Raw genomic sequence first — 22,978 nt, forward strand, 5'->3', positions numbered from 1 at the left:
AAAAATGGCTTTCGTTTGGCCTTTAAAGGATTGAACTTGATTTGACCGTTTAAAATCTTTTTGGAAATTATGTTTTTTGCTTTTACCTGAGCATTTTTAAGATTTAATGATTCAAACACGATGTCTGTTGAGCCTATTTATATTATGTTGGATATTTTTAATGACTATTCTTTAATGGATTTGTGGGTAAGCTAATGTTTTTATTTATTTATTTATTTTTTTTGTGAAATTTATATTTATTTTTCTTCAGCCTATATCATTCAATGCTTGTATATTTCTATTTTTAATAGTTTTACAAGATTCTACTTTGACATGCCTTTATAATTTTTCAGATATTTATGATTTAATTTCTTTTTATATCTTGAGCATTTATGACTAATTCTGAAACGTTTTATTTTATTGTCTTTAATAATATAATGCAGCATGCAACATCATCTTGTTCATGCTAAACTCATCTAAATATGTTTTAATTATATGCACATTATTAATAATGAGAGGCTCAGGCTCCTCTCACTGCAATATCTGCCTTTTTTGTCCAATTTCGCCTGTGGAAATTCAATCTGAAATTACACCTTCAGTTACAACCAATGGACGAAACACTTAAATATTAACAGATAAATGTTTGTTTAGTCCCGCATCTGCCCTCTTGAAATGTACACATTTACTCTACTGTGAACAGGTGACCATGTAATGACCCATATAATCAACAGTCAGACAGAGAGGGCTGTTTCATATGCACACAGACTCAAAAAGTAAGTGTTTGTCGCTTCTGTGGTCTGTTATATTCAGTACAAAGTAGACATCCATTGATTTTGGTGTTCTGAATTCTTAATGGCATTTGTAGTGCTTAGACCTCTCTGTTTTCCTCTTTCAGCATAAAACGGAAGCATGAATAAGATTTTGGCCTTCTTAAGTTTAACTGCATTTCTCTGCTGCTGTGGTATAGTAATTGTTTTCCCTGTCTTTGTGGTCCAATATTTAATCTACATTTTATTAGACAAAAGCAGTAGCTCTGGACCAATTAACTTTGTCTTTTGCGGTAGCTATTACTCATTCTGTTTCTCTGACGCTGTTTATGATTCTGTCTTTGTTTTGAAGGTGTGCAGAGTGCTGAACTATCATATGACGACTTAAGACAACAAATCCTCAACTCTGGGACTGTAGTCTTTTTAGACTTCCTAGAGAAAGTCAGAAACACGACAGAGAAATTTGTGAGAGATGATCAGTTCAGAAAATCAAGGTAAGACCAGCTATGGATTATGTACTGCTATTGAATTGTTGGTTTGGCCGTTGCCTGATCATAATTTTTTCCTGTGTTTTTACAGGATCACTATTCAAGAACACATTAAAAACTTGAGAGAGATGGCAAAATCACTGAAAAATCTTAAGGGTCTTGGAGAGAGCCAGGATAATTCAAATATATATCCAAAGTAAGTCCGTGATTGTACTACTGTATAATCATAATAACATTGTTTCTGTGCTCAAGTCAAGAACATGATTCTCAAAAGTTTATATATACATTTAATTCTTAATATGCTGTGCTGTAACTTTGATGTTTCGTGATAGTTGTTGATGAATCCTTTGTCCTGAGCATTTAAACCACCTACAGTTCTTCAGAGAAGTCTTCTACTGTATGTCCAGCACATTCTTTGGTTTTTCAGCATCTTCTGCATATTTAAACCCCTTCCAACAGTGACTATATGATTTTGAGATTCATCTTTTTACACTGAGGACTTATACACTACTATTACAGAAGGTGCAAACATTCAAGTCAAGTCACATTTTTTGTATAGCAGTATTCACATTAATAAACAAGTACCAGTCCAGTACATATACCAGTAGTAAAGTTGCAGTGTTCTTCGTTTATGAAACAAATACAATTTCAGCTGTAAAGTAGCTTGAAATAGACAACAGTGTCATTATTCAGCTTGATTTAGTTCAGTGTTGATTCAGTTTAGTTCAATAGCAATGTGAATGGTGCAAAGTTCATTCGTTGTGTGAACACGTTTCAGTGAAAATCAGTGAATATTCAAACATTCGTTAGTGTTCAAGAACTCAACATGGGGTTGTAAACTTTTGAACAGTACTATGATCACTGAATTGTTCTTATTTTGTGTAAATATCTCATTTTTTGCTTCTAAAAAGCTACAGAAGATATTTTTTACATTTAAGTCATTTATTTATATAGCACATACAATACAGATCGTTTCGAAGTTGCTTAACAGTAATAAGCAAGAAAATACCAGTTTTAATGTTGTAAAGTTCATTTATGAAAAGTACAATTTCAGCTGTAAATCAACTCTAAAAAGAATGAATTCAATGTTGATTCAGTTTAGTTCAGTAACAGTTTGAATGTTGCAAAGTTCATTAGTTATGAAAGCAGTAATCAAGGTCAGTTTATTCAAACAGAATTATTGGTGTGAATTGTTCTTTGTTTCAAGATCCTTTTTTATATAAGATATTTACTTGTTTCACATTTATTTATTAAGTCACATATATATGGCTAGCGCTTTGTACAGTACAGATTGTTTTAAAGCAATTTCAGATTTTAATAAACAGGAAAATGTTGCAAAGTTGAAATAAATATAATTTCAGCTGTAAAGCTGCTGTACAGACGACAATAGTGTCATTTTTCAGTTCAAGTCTGTTCAATTTTGATTCAGTTCAATAACAGTGTGGATGCAGGATTGCAAAGTTAGTATCATTTTCCAGCTTATTTTAATTTTGTTCTCATTCAATAGTGGCAGTGCAGTAAAATCAAAGATATTACTCAATATTAATTATCTTTTAAACCTCAATTCCAAGACAAAATAAGTTAGACCAGTATATTTCCTCTGTGTCGCTATTGTTATAGTTGTGATGTGAACTTCTTCATTCTCTTAGAATGATTAGAATAGTTTTTATAAGCTTATAGTTTGGCCTGTTCTTGGTGTGAACGGGCCAAACCTGTTAGATAAAGAACAAATATGTCTTATTTTATGTAATGGATTTTTTTAGGTGATTTAAAAATATATATTTGTAGCTTCTGTTCTTTGATTCACAGATTATTTTCGTTGACGATTGGTGGTACATTTGTGATCACGATCAAGGAGGTCATTGACAAGTTTTTCTTACCGTAAGAGCTTTACTATCTTTACACATTTTCAAGAAAGTAACGGATCTCGTTTACTTTACCAGTTCACTGAAACTCATGACTAATATATTACCTGTGAATGTGCTTTTCTTCTGCAGTTATAAGAAGATTTACCATGAGGCCTTAAAGAACGAGACAATGCCAGACATCTGGAAGTAAGCATGTGTTCACTGAGAATAGACAACTCTAGTGTTGATTTGCCAAAGTGCTGGTCAAAGATGTGTTTGTGCATTGAACATAATGGCCTTCCAAATCCACCGTCCACGCCATGCACCTCTCTGATTTTGCTCATAACTTGATTTATTCATGTGACTTGTTTATTACAGAGAAGTGGAGTCGTACTATCTTCCAGGAGCTCCACCAGTCTACAGTAAACCCATGCAGTTCTTCAGTCACCTTCTGGCTAAGGCGTATGACCTCACTATATACTTTATTTAAAACATTATCAGTAATAAGCTCTGATCAGATTCTGTAATGATTAGCATGTACATGTATATACATTTTACAAAGTAATTTCTAAAGTGTAGATTATTAAATGTATTTCTGGCATCTAACAGAGTGGTGAAGTCCCGGCTGGTGAACATGCTTAAAGCTGGGGTGGATACTGTTGTGGAGATTGGAAAAATTGATTTTAACCCACTTCATGAGGAGTAAGAGCTGTTTTAAAGCCATACTGTTGGAGTTCAAAGCAAATGTACTGAATTGTTGTCCTCCAAATGTAAAGTATTGGGCTAAAATGCACACATAAGCCCATTACAAAAATGTGTTTCTTAAGGTGTCGTTTTAACCACTTGTTGTCTCGTCCAAAGGGTGCAGATGGTTATGGATCAGATTAGAAAGAAAGCCTTTGAAATTTCAATTTTGGAAAGACAAAAAGAGAAGAATTATTTCCTTGTATCATTAAGGTAAAAACCTTTGTTAACTTCAGTATTGTACTTAATCTGTTTAAAAGACATCTCTAAATAACTTTTTTTTCTCTTTTTATTTCCTAGAACTGCATCTGGACTGATTGCTTTTTACTGGGATAGAGTTTTGGAACACACTGAAAGCCCATCGTTCCATGCAAAATACATGGATTCTATGAAGTAAGACTACAGTCCAGTTCTGCACAAATATTAGCGAATATATACTTTTTACTAGGGCTGCACGATAAATCGCATGCGATATTTAACGTGCGGGCTTTCACATGGAGCAGCATTAACTACACCGAGCCGTTGTTCACTGACGAGATTTACCGCTGATTACAGAACGGCTTTACTGACGAGATGCGTGTTAAATATCGCATGCGATTTATCGTGCAGCCCTACTTTTTACTATAAATAAATACTTTTTTGTGTGTGTTACAGGCAATGGGCAGAGCTAACCGAGTTGAGAAACACAAGTGAAAATTATCATGTGCTTTTAGACCCGGATACAAGGCGTGGATCTTTGAAGTAAGGAAGAAAGATACTCAAAATGTGGAAATTACAAATGTCATTTAAACCTATACGTAATTAATCCCAGGGCTTTTCTCATTTTTTTTTTCTCAGGCTACTAAAATGATTTCATAATTATCATTAGAATCACTTGAACTATAATGGTCCACTGTTAGTATGTTAGAATCTTAAACTGAATAACAGTTGAGTTGAATTCTGTGGAATGTTGTTAAATTTTATTTTCGAGGTTTTACACTGCATTGTATCATTCATCTATCATTCATTTATCATTCCATTTTTCTTTTCTAGTTGGGCTGAACATCATTTTGGTAAATTCTTCGAGGCCGCAACCCAGGAATATTATAATCGTGGAAATGCAGCTCTTGGTTTGGACAGATTCAATCAGTCCAACTGGTAAATTTCATTTTAAACTTTGTTGGATCAGTACTGCATGAAATGAAATGTCACATTATTTATGGTAAATGAATATGTAACCACATATCTGACACTTTAGATTTAATTTGCGAAGGGAATAGCAGTTCATGTTTCAAAAGCTGTTCATGTGTTGTTTCAGATGAATTACACAACCATTAAGATATATTTAATAAACATCTGACAGAACTTAAAGGGTTAGTTCACCCAAAAATGTTCGAAACCCGTAAGACCTTCGTTCATCTTCGGAACACAATTTAAGATATTTTTGATGAAATCTGAGGGCTCTCTGACCTTCCCATAGACAGCAAGGTAACTACCACGTTCAAGGTCCAGAAAAGTACCAAGATGATCGACAAAGTAGTCCGTGTGACATCAGTGGTTCAACTGTAAAGTTACGAAGCTACGAGAATACTTTTTTTGCACAAAGAAAACTAAAATAACGACTTTATTCCACATTTTCGTCTCTACTGCGTCATTTGTGGACGCGCGTTAACGACAGTACCATGACGCGAGCGTGTGGCGGCGCTGGCGCTGACCCGGATCCGGCGTAATGACGTCATCACGTCGGATCTGGGTCAGCACCGGTGTCATGAGAAATCGAGTCCCCCCTCGAAATCGGGTCCGCTTAGGACCAAGGCGGTAGCTGTTTTAAATGCCTGATCAAAAGTCAACACTTATGTTACTATTTCATTGTGAATATATTTATGGTAAGTGCAAATGCGTGGTGTATAAGCTAACCTAGCAGGCTAATCGGGTAGCTGTATGCTATGCTAGTACGTGAGCTAACCAAAAAAAAAACAATAAAAACGAGAAATGTTTGATTTCACAACCTATAGCTTCGGATACTAGTGTATGAAACATGTAATTTAAAAGACATTAACGGTCATTATAACGAAGTTCAAACAACATAAAGCACGATTTTGCAGGAATTGTAATCAGCCGCTAAAAATAATACCCATTAAAAGTTCGTTGAACCAATGGGATCACTCAGGGTCCTAAGCGGACCCGATTTCGAGGGGGGACTCGATTTCTCATGACACCGGCGCCGCCACACGCTCACATCATGATACGGTTTCGAACAACACGAGGGTGAGTAATTAATGACAGAATTTTCATTTTTGGGTGAACTAGCCCTTTAATACCTAAAGCAACTTTAATGACTGATTAAAGGTTTAAAACAAAAAAGATACCTCCATTTTCTTTTGGATGTTTCACAGGGCTGTTGTCAAAAGCGCTGTTGTTTACTCTCTTCCTGTTTATGAAAAACTGTCTGAAGTCGGCTTTGGGATTACTGAGATCAACAGGTTTCTTCACAGAGTTAACCACATAACTCTTATTCTTGAAGGGAAAGATATGCCCTCTAACAGGTAAGAAACAAAACATCTGTGTGAGGCTCATATTTGTTGTAAATATTAAAATATTAAGACTCTTTTTATTTGTTCTTTTCTATCTTGCAGACAAACCCTCTTGGAGTTATGCATTCGTTTCATTTTACAAATACTTAGTTCAGTCATTGAAGAGGAGAAAGCCAATAGCGAAGATAACCAACTATTACTGCCTTTGCGGTAAGACAATGTAATAAAAAACCCTCATGAAAATCATTTTGCGAAACTGAATAAATTATCTTTTTAAGTTTGTATTTTCTTGATATATTTGTTTAGAAGGCTAGTGCTTTGCTCTCTTGATATAATGCATTTATAATCTATTCCTCTTCATAATCATTGTCTCTTTGCTATAGAGTAATTAGGAGAGTGTTCCTAGAGTGGATCGCTTTTATCAAATTTGAAAATGACAGATATTTTCATGAGACTGGATTCCAGCAAACGCAGAGGTAAGAAATGTCCTTTTATAGAAATATCCTTTTATATTTTTTATATATCCAGTCAGTGTGGTGAGGATGGAAATCTGGTGAACTGCTTGGTTCTGAGACACTTTGATTTTTGTTCATTTATGATTTTTTGTTCATTTATGAATCAAATAATAAATCGGACATTTAATATTTTCCAGCAAATGGAATCATATCATCATTAACGAGTTATTGAAAAGTGAAGCCTTTACTCGAAAGCAGCTTGAAGAAGCACCAAAGTAAGAGGAAAGATCAAGTTTTGTTTAAGGACAAGGATTTATTTGTTAATATGTGGCTCTAAATCTGAAAATATTAATATGTAAAGACATGTACTGTATGTTCTTAATTCCCTTTTTTAGTTTTTGAATCTTCAAAAATCTTTTTGAAATTTATTCATATTTGACCGGCTCTCTTTTTGTTTTTCAATTATAAAGAAACTGTGTTCAAGCCATTCACCGGATCCTGGAGAAACTGAAGCAGTATACTGATCTCGTTGATGGCATTGATGAAAGGATCGATCCAACTGTTTTGTAAGATTATCATTTTCTTACCATATCTGCATTTGAACAGAAGCCATATCGACTGTCACTTTTTGTGTAAATAAAAGACTGATAATAAATATCAGTTTATATTGCGAGTTTGAATTGTCAAGTACAATCAGTAAGCTTCATAATATTAATTTTTCCTCAGAGCCTTAATGAGGTCGATGCATCGCACAAATGTCAGGCTTAATGAGGTCTGGGACTTGCTGTTGGAGTAAACTCTATATATTTGAAGGCAGTGTCAAGATTGCAACTGCTGGCAATAAGCAGGATCATGCCAGGAATGTATTAACAGTACTTAACTAAGATGCTGTTATTGCGTACCTGTCTCTGAAGGAATACTAGGATAATTGCATTAGTGAATATTGAGTAAAACACATTCCACTGTATTTGTTCTACTCTAATGCTTTGTTTTCATCAAAAGCATGATTGGTTGCATTTCTTTTGATTTGTTTTACACATTTGTATCCTCCAGCATCTTAACACTTTAATAAAAAAAAAGCCTAATATCTTGATATCAATAACATCTGGATCTATTTTCATGTGTTAACACTTAAGTGCAAGGCCAATGAATGGTATGATGTAATAGTATTGATATGACACTGTTATATGACATATGTTCATGATTTATTATAACACATCACATGGTGTTTTAGTCACAGGCTACTTTACGATTGTTTGATGAATGAAATGAGAAGGACCATTTTAATTCCATGTATTTGTTAATATTCTTGTCGAATGTTGTCCTCTAAACAATGTACATATTGAAAACTGCTCAAAGTCTAAATATAAGTGCACTCTATGCATCATGCAGAAAATGTGCATTATATAAATGCATTTTCCTGTTATAAAAATAAAACACTTGAATGCGCTGCCTAAAATACTTATTTTTAGCGACGTAGAATTTTTAAAGGGGTCATATGATGCTGCTAAAAAGAACATTATTTTGTGTATTTGGTGTAATGAAATGTGTTTATGCGGTTTAAGTGCAGAGGCCGGGGGATAACGTGAGGAACGGCCGGAGGGCTAGAGCGAGCAGAGGCGGCGGATTCGACGAAGGAGCGTCTGGCGGGCTTGCGGCAACCACATGTGACGACCCCGGCGTGCACTTGCGCTTGCGCGTGCCTCAAAAGAGGGCTTACAATGTCTTACAAAGATACATGACAGCTACAAGTGTATGCACTACTTGCTTTATGCAAGCACTATACAGGATTTACCCTATTATACTTTATCGACATGAATTGAAACAACAAACAGCCACCCACAAATAGTCTATATGCAAAGCATCCGGCTGTCTTTGAGTTCACATGAACAACGGTTAACGTAAAGTTACTCGTCGTCAGGCAACAGAAGAATACCATAATTCCTCCGTTCAACATTTTACACATAAACTGAAATTGCATGTCAAAATAACACATTGTCAATATTTTTTGAGACCCCCCAAAATTTCACAAATCACGTTTTCAGGGGAGCCCATGTCTTATTAAGGGGAGCCTAGCTCCCCCGTAGTTCACACCCTGATTATAGGGATCGTTCACCCAAAAATGAAAATTCTGTCATTAATTACTCACCCTCATGTCGTTTCAAACCCGTAAGACCTTCGTTCATCTTCGGAACACAAATTAAGATATTTCTGATGGAATCTGAGAGCTGTCTGACCCTGCATAGACAGCAACGCAACTGTAATGTTACCAAGCCCAGAAACGTAGCAAAGGAGATCTGTAAAATAATCTATGGGACATCAGGGGTTCATCCACAATTATACGAAGCTACGAGAATACTTTTTGTGCACAAAAAAAACAAAACGACTTTATTCAACAATTCGTCGTCTCCGCATCACCCTGGTGCCATTTTGGAGAATATCAGCTGGACGTAAACATATGCTGTTCTGTCAGCTGCATCACGCCAGATCTGTTTCTTATGTTGTTGTGATTTGATCTGGACGGAAACAGCGTATCCGTGTGATGCAGCTGCGCACAAAAAGTATTCTCGCAGCTTCGTATAATTGCGGATGAACCACTGATGTCTTGACAGAACAAAAAAAAACATAATTAAAAATAAATAAAAAATAGAACAAGTAAATAAGGAATAAAAATATATAAATTGACAATTGTAGTGCAGGTATATTACAATAGACAGTATGTAGAGGTATATTATGTGCAAATTTGAGGTGTAGACTGAGTATGAGTGTATAAATAGTGTGTGTTCCACAGTTATTGTTAAGTGTTCATGAGATGGATTGCCTGAGGAAAGAAACTGTTCCTGTGTCTGGTCGTTCTGGTGCTCAGTGCTCTGTAGCGTCGACCAGATGGCAACAGTTCAAAGAGGGAGTGTGCTGGATGTGAGGGGTCCAGAGTGATTTTGCTAGCCCTTTTGCTCACTCTGGATGAGTACAGTTCTTGGAGAGAAGGGAGGGTTGTACCAATGATTCGCTCAGCAGTCCGGACTACCCTCTGTAGTCTTCTGAGGTCAGATTTGGTAGCTGAGCTGAACCAGACAGTTATTGAAGTGCAGAGGACAGATTCGATGATGGCGGAGTAGAACTGTTTCGGCAGGTTGAGCTTCCTCAGCTGGCGAAGAAAGTACAACCTCTGTTGGGCCTTATATTTTACCGATCTCCTTACTACGTTTCTGGACTTGGGAACATTTCTGTTGCGTTGCTGTCTATGCAGGGTCAGACAGCTTTCAGATTCCATCAAAAATATCTTATTTTGTGTTGCGAAGATGAATGAAGGTCTTACGGGTTTGAAACGACATGAGGGTAATTAATGACAGAATTTTCTTTTTTGGGTGAACTAACCCTTTAACCCTTACCTGACTACTGTAACAATTTGACATTCAGTTGTCACTCTGTGATTACACATGTAACCATACCTAACTAATAATGATGTTGTACTCTATATTCATTAAAATGAGTTTAAAGAAATTCATTAAATGCAGTAAAGGAATATATCAATGGATTTCACTTGTTTAGTCAACTATGAATCGCATGTATCCAAATTCCACTATTATGCAAGTCTAAAGCACTTTTTCCATATTGGAGAGTGTGGTTTCAACATATCACAGTCATTATGCTTCTCCTAGGTTAGGTTGAGAGACATCTCCAGCACTCTTAAATCATTTAGGAGCTGAGATCTAGTTGTAGCACTTTTACCTTCATTAAGTGTAGGAATAAGATCCAAATTACACCATTCCTAGAGTTTTGACATACTTAAGACTTACATTTTACTCTGAGTGGCCCCTGATTTTCAACATTTTTTTTGCTCTGAGTTACTGACTAGAAAAACTAATGTTGACTGAAGAAATATTGACCTGGACAAAAACACACACCATGGACTTTCACACTGATCTACATTATTGGCAACATACATTAAACTCATGGCCTACATTCAGTTTAATATTGACAGATTGCATTTCTTGCACAAAACATTCATCAGTTATTGTAATCTGACATTGTCAAAAACATATTTACTGTCATTTTTCCCAGTTTGGCATGTACATGCATGCACTACTCTGAACTGTTTTTGTTAACTCGCTTTAGAGTTACCTTAAAGTTTTAGGAACCTTTCTTTTACTTTCGTGTTTTAAGGAAAATATTGTCTTATTTTAACATATTGAGCAAAACCTTTAACCTAACCCAAAACTGATATTGATAAACTTAGAATTGAAAAGAGGCAATTAAATACTGTCTGCACTATTATTGTGACCTTCAGAGTGGACGTTGAAACACTTCTCGTGTTGTAAGAGCAGACAGACTGCGAGGTCAATTAAGCAGGCGTGTTTACACAGATGAAAGTTCATATCAGTAGAGATAAAGTTTAGTCCAGCTTTTTACTCCTGATGTTTAAGTCCACAGTGAATATGTTGTGATTTCTTTCTGTTATTTCGTTTTTTGTTCTGAGAAAGAAACAACGATATGAATAAGTCACTAGCTGTCTTAATCTTAGCTGTTCTGCTCTTTAAAGGTAAGCTAATGCTTGTTTTCTTATATACCTAAATTCATTGTTATCTGATGTGGTATTTAATTTCTCATTAGACAAGCTCTCTTGAATGAGTGATAATATTAATCTCACAATGGTTATTTAAATATAAATGTGATATTAAAATGTCTACTGCGGTTGGACTTTATATAATCATTGAATATTATACTGTCACTTACTGTATATTTTAGCCGATTTTTCTTTTTTTTTATACAGGTGTGGACCGCGTCAGCCTAACGGATGAAGACTATGAAATGGCAGACAAACTCTTCACGCTGGGAGCTGAAGCGTTCTTGAAATACTTGGACAATTTCAAAGGGGCAGCAGAAGTGGTTGTGGAAAAAAATAAGATCAGTAAAACAGGGTAAAACCAGAGACGTATGATGTAAAGTTAACAATGACCATGCACTGCAAGAAAAAAAAAATAGTAGAAAAACTTGATAAAGCTAATGTTCTGGCAGAAAATTACCAGCATGTTTTCCATGTTTATGGACAGTGCAATGCTTAATTCAAAATAAAAATCAATATGGAAAATGTCTTCATGTGAACACGGTGCACTGGGCCATATTTCTATGACTTTTCTTAGAATGAGGAGTGTAAATTCACGACCATTGTTTTCTGTGTTGTACAGTACTGATTTGCAAGACTTTTGGATTTCTGTGAAGGAGATGATCAAGAAGATCAGTGCTGAGGAAGGAGTTAAAGGACATGATCATTTCATTGTAGCACTGCAGTGAGTACTTCATCCACTGGATACAAAAGACCGTTTGCACTTTATACTGTATACTAAACTTAAAACAAACATTTAAATAATGAATAATAAAGCTGAACACAATCCACTTAGATTTAAGGACCTCCTGTGATATTGTTTTCTTCTTCTGAGCAATTGCAAACCATCCTGATTATTATCATCTTTTTTTTCCTTCTGTGTGTTTAACAGCATTTTTCACAGACTGGGTATGCTTTACAGAGACGGTCTGTTTCGAGTGTTACATGCATTCCCCGGCAACAGTTGGACTGAGCGGTATGAAGACCTTTTATCCAATTAATTAATGTTATTGTATAACTTTTTAATTATTATTTTTACAACGAAGACCAGAATGAATGAATAACATGCTGATATGCATAGGGTTGAATGTGTCTGTTGCTGAATATATTTTTGTTGAAACATCTTGAATATATGATATGATATCTCATTTCACAAGACTGATTTATATGTTCTGGTCTTCCTACAGAGAATTTGGCATGTATAAAGGGATCTTCAAAAACGAGACAGTGGTGGACCTCTGGAAGTACGTTTTTTTTAACTGAATTTGCAAGATGACTGAAAATATTGCTTTGAAATAGTGTAAAGATGCATCCATTGAACAGTTCAAATCCACCACCTCTAAAATGCAGATAATCTTCTCAGGATCTGTTTGAAATAATAGATAACTAGTTTTGTTTAATGCAGATATGTGGAGTCACGCTACCTTCCAGGAGCTCCACCAATCTACAGCGATTCCTTGGGGTTCCTCGCTTACCTTCTGTCTAAGTTGTATGACGCATTGTTTCTTACAAACTGTTTCTTTCCCTTTGAAATAATGAAATAATATAGTTGATAAAAATATCTTACAGTCTAGCTGCTAGTTTATAGTAAGATACTGTAAACATTGTTTTATTAATCTGTAGCTTTTTTTGTATCAATCAAAGTTCAGATGAAGATGTTTGTTAATATAAAGCATATTAGTTTTCATGTTGCCTGGAAATAGTTTTCTTTGTTGTGATATATAACAGGGGGGCACAGCCCCAAGTGGCCAAGATCCTAAAAGTTGCTGTGGAAGTTGGGAAGACAGACATCAATCAACTTTTTGATGAGTAAGATCTTTTTTGTCATGCACTGATGTGTTAAAGCACACAAAATCAATGACACCTCTTGCATTTAAGTTGATTCTTTCATGCAGCTACTGTTTCCTAAAAAGGTCCTGTTAAAATGTCAAAATACACTCAGATGACAAATCTAGATTTTTATAGTCTCAGTTATACTTTTTTAGAGTGCAAATGGCTGTGCAACTTGTCAGAGAGAAGGCCATGGAAATTTCCACCTTAGAGAGGCAGAACGAGAAGGATGAGTTTCTAATAACACTGAGGTACATTGAAAGTATTATTTTCTATACTGATTTTTTATTAATATAGAAAATGATTTACATGTTTTCATGTTCACTTGAATTTACCCAAAAATATTGTTTAGCTGTATGTTTGTTAATCATATTAGCTGTAAAGTGTGACCTGTAATTTACGGACTGTGTATTTCATAGAACTGCATCTGGAGTTCTTGCATTTTACTGGGATAAACTATTGGAATACACCGAGAGCCAGCCATTCCATAACAAGTATTTAGCTGCTGTAAGGTAAGACTATGATCATAATAGTTACCTGATACGGGCTAGTCTTACATAAAGAAAAAAAGTGTTAAATATACAAAAGGATTGATGTAATATAATTAACTAAGTCTGGAGTTGTTTGTGTTGCAGGAGGTGGAAGGAGCTGAGAGTGCTGAAAGATACTGGAAAATGTCATGTGATTACTAGCCCAGAAACAGGACTTCAAACCTGGACGTAAGAACATTTCAATTCAATTTTAATACCAGTAAAAACACATTAAAAAAATAATTCACCCAAAAGTGAAAATTTGCTGAAAATATTCACCCTCAGGCCATCCATGATGTAGATGGGTTTGTTCACCATCAGAACAGATTTGAAGAAATTTGGCACTACATCATTTGCTCACCAATGGATCCTCTGCAGTGAATGGGTGCCGTCAGAAAAAAACAAAAACACAATAATCCACAAGTAATCCACACAACTCCACTCCATCATTTAATGTCTTGTGAGGTGAACGTTTGTGTGTTTGTAAAAAAACAAATCCATGTTTAAGGCATTTTAACTTTAAACCATTGCTTCTGGCCAAAATATGAGTCCATAATAAAATTAAACACTTCCTTCAGCAAAAAAGTCCATCCCCTTTTGTCCTCTCACATCAAAACACCAACATATTTGTTTTCAACTGCTTTGGACTGTTTTTGCTTGTAAACAGTGCTTGATCTGTGCAAATTTATCTCCTGATTCAGATAAGATTATTTTAATATTATGGATAGAGGCATTGTTTTTTTTATCCAGGAATTAACGGTTTGAAGTTAAAAAGTTTTCCACTTTACAAGGTGTTAACTGATGGACTGGAGTCGTGTAGATTACTTGTGGATTATTGTGATGTTTTTATCAGCTGTTTGGACTCTCATTCTGACAGCACCCATTCACTGCAGAGGATCCATTGGTGAGCAAATGATGTAATGCTAAATTTCTCCAAATCTGTTTGGATAAAGAAACAAACTCATCTACATCATGGATGGCCTGAGGGTGAGTACATTTTCAACACATTATCATTTTTGGGTGATTGATTCCATTAAAACTTTAAAGATTTCAGAAAGTTGAGTTTGGTTTATGAGTGTTACTCTTTGCAAATATCATCACTGTGAAACTAAGAACCGTATCAAAGCCATGGCATTTGTAATAACTGTGACTGAACTGAACTCCTTTTCTTTATCTAGTTGGGCAGATGAGCGTTTTAGTGATCTTTTTGACAATGCTGCCCTAGAATATGATCGATGGGGTAATGGGATTTTTGGAGATGAGAGATTCAATCAATCCAACTGGTTAGTATGACAGTACTTTTCATTCAGTGCACACTGTGCATAATAAATTACTGTGAATTAATAACTTCGTATGACTAATAACTAACTGAGACCACAAGGCATGATTCAAGTAAATATGTATGAATTAAAATCCATTAATCATTCATAATGCTGTTATGCTTATTGTGTGTGTATGAAAGTATAAGCTGTGCCTTATGAATGTATTGCATTCCAGTTTAATAGTCTGTTTGAAAATCTTTTGAATATAGATGCATAAATGTATGTCCATTCACTCTGCTCTTTGTTTCACAGGGCTATTATGAAGATGGCGACAGTATACCCTCTTCCAATTTTTGAAAGAGTGTCTGAAAATGGCCTTGGGATGCCTGAAGTTAATGTTTTTTTTATTGACACTGAAAACACTCTCACTGAATTATTAGGCGAGGACATCTTGTTCAATTTGAAGTAAGAACACGTTTAATTTCACACTAGTCTGTTAAATCAATATGGCCACTATAAATATGTTATAGATGCCATAATACAAACACATTTGAGCATATTACACCTGTACAATGACAATGTACAGATAAACTAAAGATTATGTGGTGATTCATCATCATTTGGTCATTAATGCAAAAATGTCCTTTTCTGTTGTCTTCCAGAGCTGTGATTTATGAAATATGGAATATTATTAGTAATGAAATTTTTCATGTTTCCATAAACAAGAAAAACCAAATGACATCAAATGTGGAATATGAGGACCCACTGCGCCATTTACGGTACAATACGTAAAGCCCTGATGTTTGTTTGTGTGTTTATATGCTTAAAGGAATAGATCACCCAAAAATGAAAATTTGCAGAAAATGTACTCACCCCCAGGCCACCCTAGATGTAGATGAGTTTGTATTTTCATCGGAACAGATTTGGAGAAATTTAGCATTGTTAACTTGTTCATTAATGGATCCTTTGCAGTGAATGGGTGCCGTCAGAATGAGAGTACAAACAAGCACTCAGGTTTTCACGTCTCAAGACATTAATTGATGGACTGGAGTTCTGTTGATTTCTTTTGGAATGTTGTGATGTTTTAAATCAGCTGTTTGGACTCTCATTCTGACGGCACCCATTCACTGCAGAGCATTGGTGAGCAAGGGATTTAATGCTAAATTTCATTCATTTCATTAACGCTCAAAGCATTAATTTGTGAATGAAATATAAAACTGATCCCAACCACTTTCTCTGTTGATTTTTGCAACAGCAAAATTAAAGCAACATGCTTTGCCATCTGGGACAGAGTTCTCTCTGAGATTAACCGACAAATTAATAAAATTGAACACGAAGAATTAGCAAGGTAAAGTGTAACAGAAATTATTTTGTGCACAACATGTCCTATCCTGAATGTTTAGTCTTACTTTTGACATTTCCAAACAAAACATTTTAATTTGCAATGTTGTAATGTTGTAATGTTAGTTAAATAAATCATCAAGCAAATGAAGTTTTTACCTCACATTTCATAGGCGCTGGGATGAAGTGAAAAACATTTTCATTAAAGAGTTAACTGACAGTGGAGAATTTACTCAAGAGAAGCTTGATGAAGCACAGAAGTAAGAAAAGAGTCTTGGAATAAAAAAAATGGACAGCTGCACATTTACATATATCTGCATTAAAATAAATGCCTATATGCAACAGACTTATTACTTTAGCAATGTCTGAAAATTGCATTGATATTGTGTTATTATTAGTTATACTGTTAATTAGCCAACTAAATAACGTTTACTGCTTTCTTCATGATTATAAAGAACCTTTAATAGTGTCACACAAATGTTCTTCGACAAATATGTAAAAAAGATCGATGGTCTGGAGGAAAGGATCAGTGCTTCCACTGAGTAAGAACTTATGCTTTAACTTAAAAGTTCTGAATATTAAATTACAAAATTAGTAGTTACAAAACCATACAGTAAAATATCAAATAAAATGGAGAAATTAAATTGCTAACATTTCCATTTTCTTTCAGAATTCTTGGCAAAGTGATGCTGATGACTTTTTTTGCCACAGATTCTGTCCTGGTTAATCTGCCCTTTCTGCTGTCTGATTAATTTCTCTCAAGGCAAGAACTAAATTTTGTTCTAAATTCTTTTGTCATTCTGTGACCTATGAGTAATCCATGTACTTGTCCCTCTTCTCTTCCTAGTATATTTGCCAGTGCTCAATCGCTGACGTTGTTTGTTTGGAATGCTCATAGTGATGGCTCTTCCTTACCCTTTTTTTTAATCTACAGGAGTTTTTTAGTGCTTCGTGTCAGTTATGCTGAAATCAGGTCTGATAAACTCTGACCTCTAGGCCTCATCATTTCATTGTGAGGATATATCTGATGCTCGTTCCCAAATGTGTCGACAAGATATTTACTGATTTGTGTATCCAAAAATGAAAATTTGCCAAAAATGTACTCACCCTCAGGCCATCTGAGATGTAGATGAGTTTTTTTCTTTATCCGAAACAGATTTGGAGAAATTTAGCATTACTGTACATCACTTGCTCACCAGTGGATCCTCTGCAGTGAATGGGTGCCATCAGAATGAGATTCCAAACAGCTGATGAAAACATCACAATAATCCACAAGCAATCCACATGACTCCAGTGCATCAATTAATGTCTTGTGAAGTGAAAAGCTGCAGGTTTGTAAGAAATAAATCCATCATTAAGGTCTTTTAATTTTAAACTGTTGCTTCTGGCCAAAATATGAGTCCATAATCCATAATAAATCTTCCTCCAGTGAAAAAGTCCATCCCCTGTTGTCCTCTCTCTTCAAAGAACATATTTGTTTCAGATTTGTAACTGGTGCTTGATCTGTGCATATTTCTCTCCTGATTCAGGTGAGACAACCTTTTCACGGGAGAAAATAATGATAGAGGACTCATTTCAAGTTAACAGCTCTTAATGATGGATACAAAAGCATAGCATTTTGCTTCACAAGATGTTAATTGATGGACTGGAGTCGTGTTGGTTATATGTGGATTATTGTGATGTTTTTATCAGCTGTTTGGACTCATTCACTGCAGCAAGGGATGTAATGCTCAATTTCTCCAAATCTATTCAGATGAAGAAACAAACTCATCTATTTCTTGGATTTTCAGCAAATTTTTATTTTGGGGGAAATTATTCCTTTGATGCTGTATTAAACAGTTAACATTATAAACTGCATTGCTAACCAAATTATATATGTCAACAACAAAAAATGTAAAAGAACATCTGATCTGCTTTATATGATTTTATGACCTTTATCTGCTTATTACTTTTTTTTTTTTTAAATGAAGAATAGCGTAAACAGAAGGAAGTTCTAATCTACCAAAGCACCATGCAAAGATGGTGGCATAAGATGGCAGCAGAGTTGGAGAAAGTGTGGCTAACATCTGTTTTTGGGTCTGCCAAGTCAGCAAAAAGGGAAAAAAGCAACATGCATCAATACTTGACTGCCCTTGAGTGTGCATTTAATCTTTTTGGTTGTACTTTGAGCATTTCTGAGCCCACTGCGTCGGGTGTGTGTTCATGGTGTGTGTGTGTGTTCACTGCTGTGTGTGTGCACTTAGGATGGGTTAAACGCAGAGCACTAATTCCTAGTATGGGTCACCATACTTGGCCACATGTCACAAAAAAAAATAAAAATTTCATCAGTTAAAAGTGGTCTTAAATACATATTTATAATTTATTTTTTTTATTTTTTTTATTTAGTCATTTATTAGACGCTTTTATCCAAAGCGACTTACAAATGAGGACAACAGAAGCAATCAATTGTAATATTAAAACAACTAAAAACAGATCCAAAACTAAAAGCTAAAACTTTATAAATACTACCTATACACATTTTAAAAATAAAGAGATTAAATAAAAATGACAAATGCATACAACAAAATGTCAAAACTTAACATATAAATGGAAAACAAAAAATAAAGCTAAAAACAATTCAAAATATTAAAGAACAAAAGGTATGAGTATAATAATGATTCTAACATAACACTAAGCCAAACACCAAAAAAAATCATTAGTAAAAGATTTATAATTATTGCTTGGTGTAATTTCCCAGACTTCAATTATACGGTTCAGCTATCTCAAATGTAATTGCATTAATTAATATGTTGTATGAAGTAATATGTTGTTGACTAATAATGGGGAACAGACATTTACCATCAACCAGCAGAGGGCGCTGAAAATCTGCTTCCACCACCTGCACTGAGTGGACACGGACCAGAAACACTTTCTTGGCCGCCATGATATAGACACAAATACAAATGAGGCCATGCTGTAGTTAGAGGATACGTTTTCCAATATTGTTTCATTTTGATGTTGGCTTCAGATCTGCGTGTCTGGATTTCTGAGTATAATTACAGACACTTGAAGATCTCGAGCAGCAGAGGCAGTCTATCTGGACCAGGGTCTTTCTATTGCATCAGCTCACCCCTGTTTGCAGTACTGTCACTGTGATTGGTTTGTCTGGAGACCAAGGGGGAAGTAGAAGAGATGAGAAAACGAGCATAAAGGCAACAAAAGATAGACGTACAAGCATTTTGAAATGAAAAAAAAAATGAAGCTTTATCAGCGCTATAGAGTGATGCATGTGTGCACCTGGCGGACCAGGGGATACAGTCAAAGCAATAAAATACATACATAACCAGAATTCAAAACAGTAAATATGTAATTAAAAAAAACATAAAAAGTTAAACATCTTTAAAAAAAAAAAATCATAAATTAAAATAAATAACTAAAATGAAAAATTACACATAAAATGTCAACTTCAAAGAATACTCGGGAGGTAACCCTTACATCAAAGTCATTCTTTTTTCCATCAATACAGTAGTTTTAGCAGCTTTCCTATTAAGTGATGAGCTGAGAGATTCATAAAATAGTTTCAAATCAATACAAAAAATCCTAAAATTGGGTATACAATCAGTAACTTTACATTTGTGAAGATGAAATAGGCCACAAAGAGTTCACAGTTTTAGCATATCATCCAGCTCCTTTGATCCTGATTCCCAAATCAAAAATAGTACATTATCTCAAAACTAAAAAGTTTGTTGTAAGCTGAGAAAACAAGTCAAGACATTTCTTTCCAAAAATCCTTTGCATAATCACGTTAAAAAAATAAGTGTGATATTGTTTCCAAATTAGAATTACAGAATGTGCATTGTGAAGATATGTCCAACTTAAATTTTGAGAGTAAAGAATTACAGGGATAGTACATATGAAGAATCTTATAAAGTTCTTTCATTTTGTTAGGTAACAGAAACTTGTTAATACCGACCCATATTTTAATAGTAGAAAGAAAGGGTAATTTAATTTCCACTTATAAAATACTTTAGGATGACAACTAAGCTTCTTAATAAGGGTTTTTCTAATCCAGAAATTGTTACATTTAACATTAGAAAGCTCCAGACCTCCAATACAAATTTTTGGCATTTCACATTTTGAAGATCTGTAACAATTTGCCCTAACCAAATGTAACAGTTTAGGTGAAATAGAATTAATAACCCATTCATACACTCTAGGTGAGGTATCCACTTCAAAGATTTCTGAAAATTCAGAATAGGAATAGAAGTTACCATCCTTTTTTAGCAAATCTAAAACAAAAATCACACCTTTGTCAAACCAGTTTTTAATAAGATTTTTTTCCACGCAGCACATTCTGATACACATCTATGAGGGGAAAAATTGTGACAGAAGGCAAGCTTACAAGCGTCCAGAGCTTGCTTATGAAAATTAGCGAGCTTAACTGGGAGTTTATTGCAACTAAAATCACAAGCTAACAAAAAATTTAAACCTCCACATTTTTCAAAGATCAGTTTAGGAATATAAAACCATAACAAATTATGGTCAGCATTCAGGCAACGTTTAATCCAACCAATTTTGAAAACTTGATTGAGAGTACTAAAGTCCAGTACTAAAGTGACCTAGTATACACCAAGCGGCAATCTCCCGCTCTCTCTCGTGAAGCCAACACGGACGTGACTTAAACTGTAATTCGTCAACTGGCCGCTAGAAGGTTGGCTGCAAAAGAGAGTCAATCCCATAGACTCCCCATATTAAAATGCCCAACTTTACAGCAGAAAAAAACGTTTACAGCCTGGTTCAAAAAATGATTTTGGTCTATATAGCTCATTTTGCCCTTCATGACAACTGCGAGGGGGTGATTTTTTTTTATAACTCATCCATTTAAATTATATTTAGCCTTAAATTCTGCATAATTAAGGGCGTGGCCATTTGAGTGACAGGTGGATTGCCACTGCTGACACTGCCGTCGAGCTAGGTGGGCGTGGCTTCAGCAACCAGCTCCCGCCTTTTTGCCCATTTTTGATTATCCGGGAGTGATGCGATGGTGACCATAGACTGATGGACGACGTGTCTCCTATTCCTTCCACTATGGAAAAGTGAAGCCAAAGCATCTCTGTATGGCTGCTCCCATTTTGAGTAAATTACGTCATTTGGAGCCCGAGTCTGCGCAGTAGAGTTTCGTTTGGAGCCAGAGTCTGCGCAGTAGTGTCCTGAGGTTTAACCGTGGTATCAAACTCCGCCCAAACTCCCGCAGACCCAATCAACCATAACGACACGCCCCGTTTTTATAGCATCAAATTACTATTACTATTACTTATCACAAAAACGAACAATTGAACATATATCAGCGTGATAACAACTACCTTTCGGAAAATTGTATTGGAAGCATAATTGATTTTTTTATTTTGACTCAAGTCCCATTCGTTTACATGGAGAGGGCGGGGTTTATGACCTGTACTTCAGCTAACCACCAGGGGGCGATCAAAGAGCCCGCAGCTTCACTTTTCAGGACGTGTGAGGCACACCCGGTGGTGACGCGCTGCCAAGATGGCGACGGCCCGCTCTGCCCACTTTGGCTGCGTTCCACTCCACTTTTAGACACGCACTCGCGAACTTCCCTAAGCACTTCCCCTCGGGGGAATCCCCGCTGCCATTTTGAAGTGCGTTCCACTTCATGAAGTGGACTAGGGAAGTTTATATGGACAGACCCTCGACCCCTCGATTTTGACTGAGGGAGCGAGTCTGCTTCATATGCACACTTCAGGCCGCTCCATAGACAAACAACTCTATAATATATAAATTTTTTTTTTTACATTTATAACAGCCCAAACATACCTATATACATATAGAATGCTGCACCAAACAAATTCATACGGGAAAAAATGTAAACAATAAACCGACTCCATAGCTGATTCTAAAGTGATCAAGGGCTTAGGACGTTCCAGTTCAGCCCATTCCAAGAGTTCCGCCAGAAGTGGGCACTCATGCAACGTAATCAATGACGTACAACCGAGTAAACGAGACGGAGGGAAAATTGCGAGTGAAGGGTATAAAAAAACGGACTGGAACGCAGCCCTCGAGTTTAGAGCCCTAAAACGCTCTTCAGAAACACAAGGGTGACGTCACGGACACTACAGTCTATAGTATACACACACACACACACACACACATATAGTATGCATGAAAATGCGTATTTTTCAATTAAAGACAGCTTATAGATTTAATATGGGCTGCTTTAACAACATTACAATAGTGAAAGACGACTTCCCTTGCGCAGCCTTCCTCGAACAGTTATGTTCACGATTTCTGATCGATACTGCGTGAGGGGGGCTGTGATTGGATGATGACAGGTATCGGTGATCATTCTCAAGTGATCAGCACTGCTGCTGTTGTATCAGTCAGTGGTTAGATCAGCGTAGCTGTCAAAAAACGGGACAGATCAATTAGGCACAAAATACGGGACGGTTGGCAACCCTAGAAGAAAGTCATGTTTGAATTGACATGAGTGTGAGTAAATGATGACAGAACTTTCATTTTGGGTGAACTATCTCTTTAACCTCAGGTTTTTCTTGGGTCTGAAGAAAATATAAATGCTGCTTGCCCATAGTAAGATAATATATAGTATAGGCTAGATTAT

At 35.6% G+C, this 22,978-nt stretch overlaps 2 protein-coding genes across 4 annotated transcripts; both read left to right on the forward strand.

Moving 5' to 3' along the window:
- The first annotated feature begins 671 nt into the window (after nucleotides 1-671).
- Nucleotides 672-8,241, forward strand: LOC107665485 (uncharacterized). The gene is made up of 18 exons (XM_016456391.1): nucleotides 672-752; nucleotides 875-940; nucleotides 1,099-1,240; nucleotides 1,326-1,430; nucleotides 3,044-3,115; nucleotides 3,232-3,288; nucleotides 3,460-3,543; nucleotides 3,691-3,783; nucleotides 3,943-4,038; nucleotides 4,126-4,218; nucleotides 4,480-4,566; nucleotides 4,858-4,962; nucleotides 6,201-6,350; nucleotides 6,441-6,548; nucleotides 6,722-6,814; nucleotides 6,991-7,068; nucleotides 7,264-7,359; nucleotides 7,520-8,241. Exons 2-18 carry the CDS (start codon nucleotides 889-891, stop codon nucleotides 7,587-7,589), a joined length of 1,581 nt encoding a protein of 526 aa, XP_016311877.1. The 5' UTR covers nucleotides 672-752; nucleotides 875-888; the 3' UTR covers nucleotides 7,590-8,241.
- A 2,909-nt stretch (nucleotides 8,242-11,150) lies between these two features.
- On the forward strand, nucleotides 11,151-17,497 carry LOC107665483 (uncharacterized). Of its 3 annotated transcripts, none has more exons than XM_016456387.1 (18): nucleotides 11,151-11,336; nucleotides 11,568-11,715; nucleotides 11,983-12,084; nucleotides 12,292-12,375; nucleotides 12,587-12,643; nucleotides 12,805-12,888; nucleotides 13,128-13,208; nucleotides 13,385-13,480; nucleotides 13,649-13,741; nucleotides 13,865-13,948; nucleotides 14,938-15,042; nucleotides 15,334-15,486; nucleotides 15,684-15,800; nucleotides 16,277-16,369; nucleotides 16,536-16,622; nucleotides 16,818-16,904; nucleotides 17,033-17,125; nucleotides 17,210-17,497. In XM_016456387.1, the coding sequence occupies exons 1-17, from the start codon at nucleotides 11,288-11,290 to the stop codon at nucleotides 17,112-17,114; spliced, it is 1,602 nt and encodes a 533-aa protein (XP_016311873.1). In that variant the 5' UTR covers nucleotides 11,151-11,287; the 3' UTR covers nucleotides 17,115-17,125; nucleotides 17,210-17,497. The 3 variants fall into 3 exon arrangements, with proteins under 3 accessions (XP_016311873.1, XP_016311874.1, XP_016311872.1); XM_016456388.1 differs by having other exon boundaries at nucleotides 17,297-17,497; XM_016456386.1 differs by having other exon boundaries at nucleotides 17,033-17,497.
- Nucleotides 17,498-22,978: the final 5,481 nt, after the last annotated feature.

The sequence above is a fragment of the Sinocyclocheilus anshuiensis genome, unplaced genomic scaffold (assembly GCF_001515605.1).
Source record: "Sinocyclocheilus anshuiensis isolate Anshui unplaced genomic scaffold, SAMN03320099.WGS_v1.1 scaffold904, whole genome shotgun sequence".
In the NCBI taxonomy this organism is placed as follows: Eukaryota; Metazoa; Chordata; class Actinopteri; order Cypriniformes; family Cyprinidae; genus Sinocyclocheilus; species Sinocyclocheilus anshuiensis.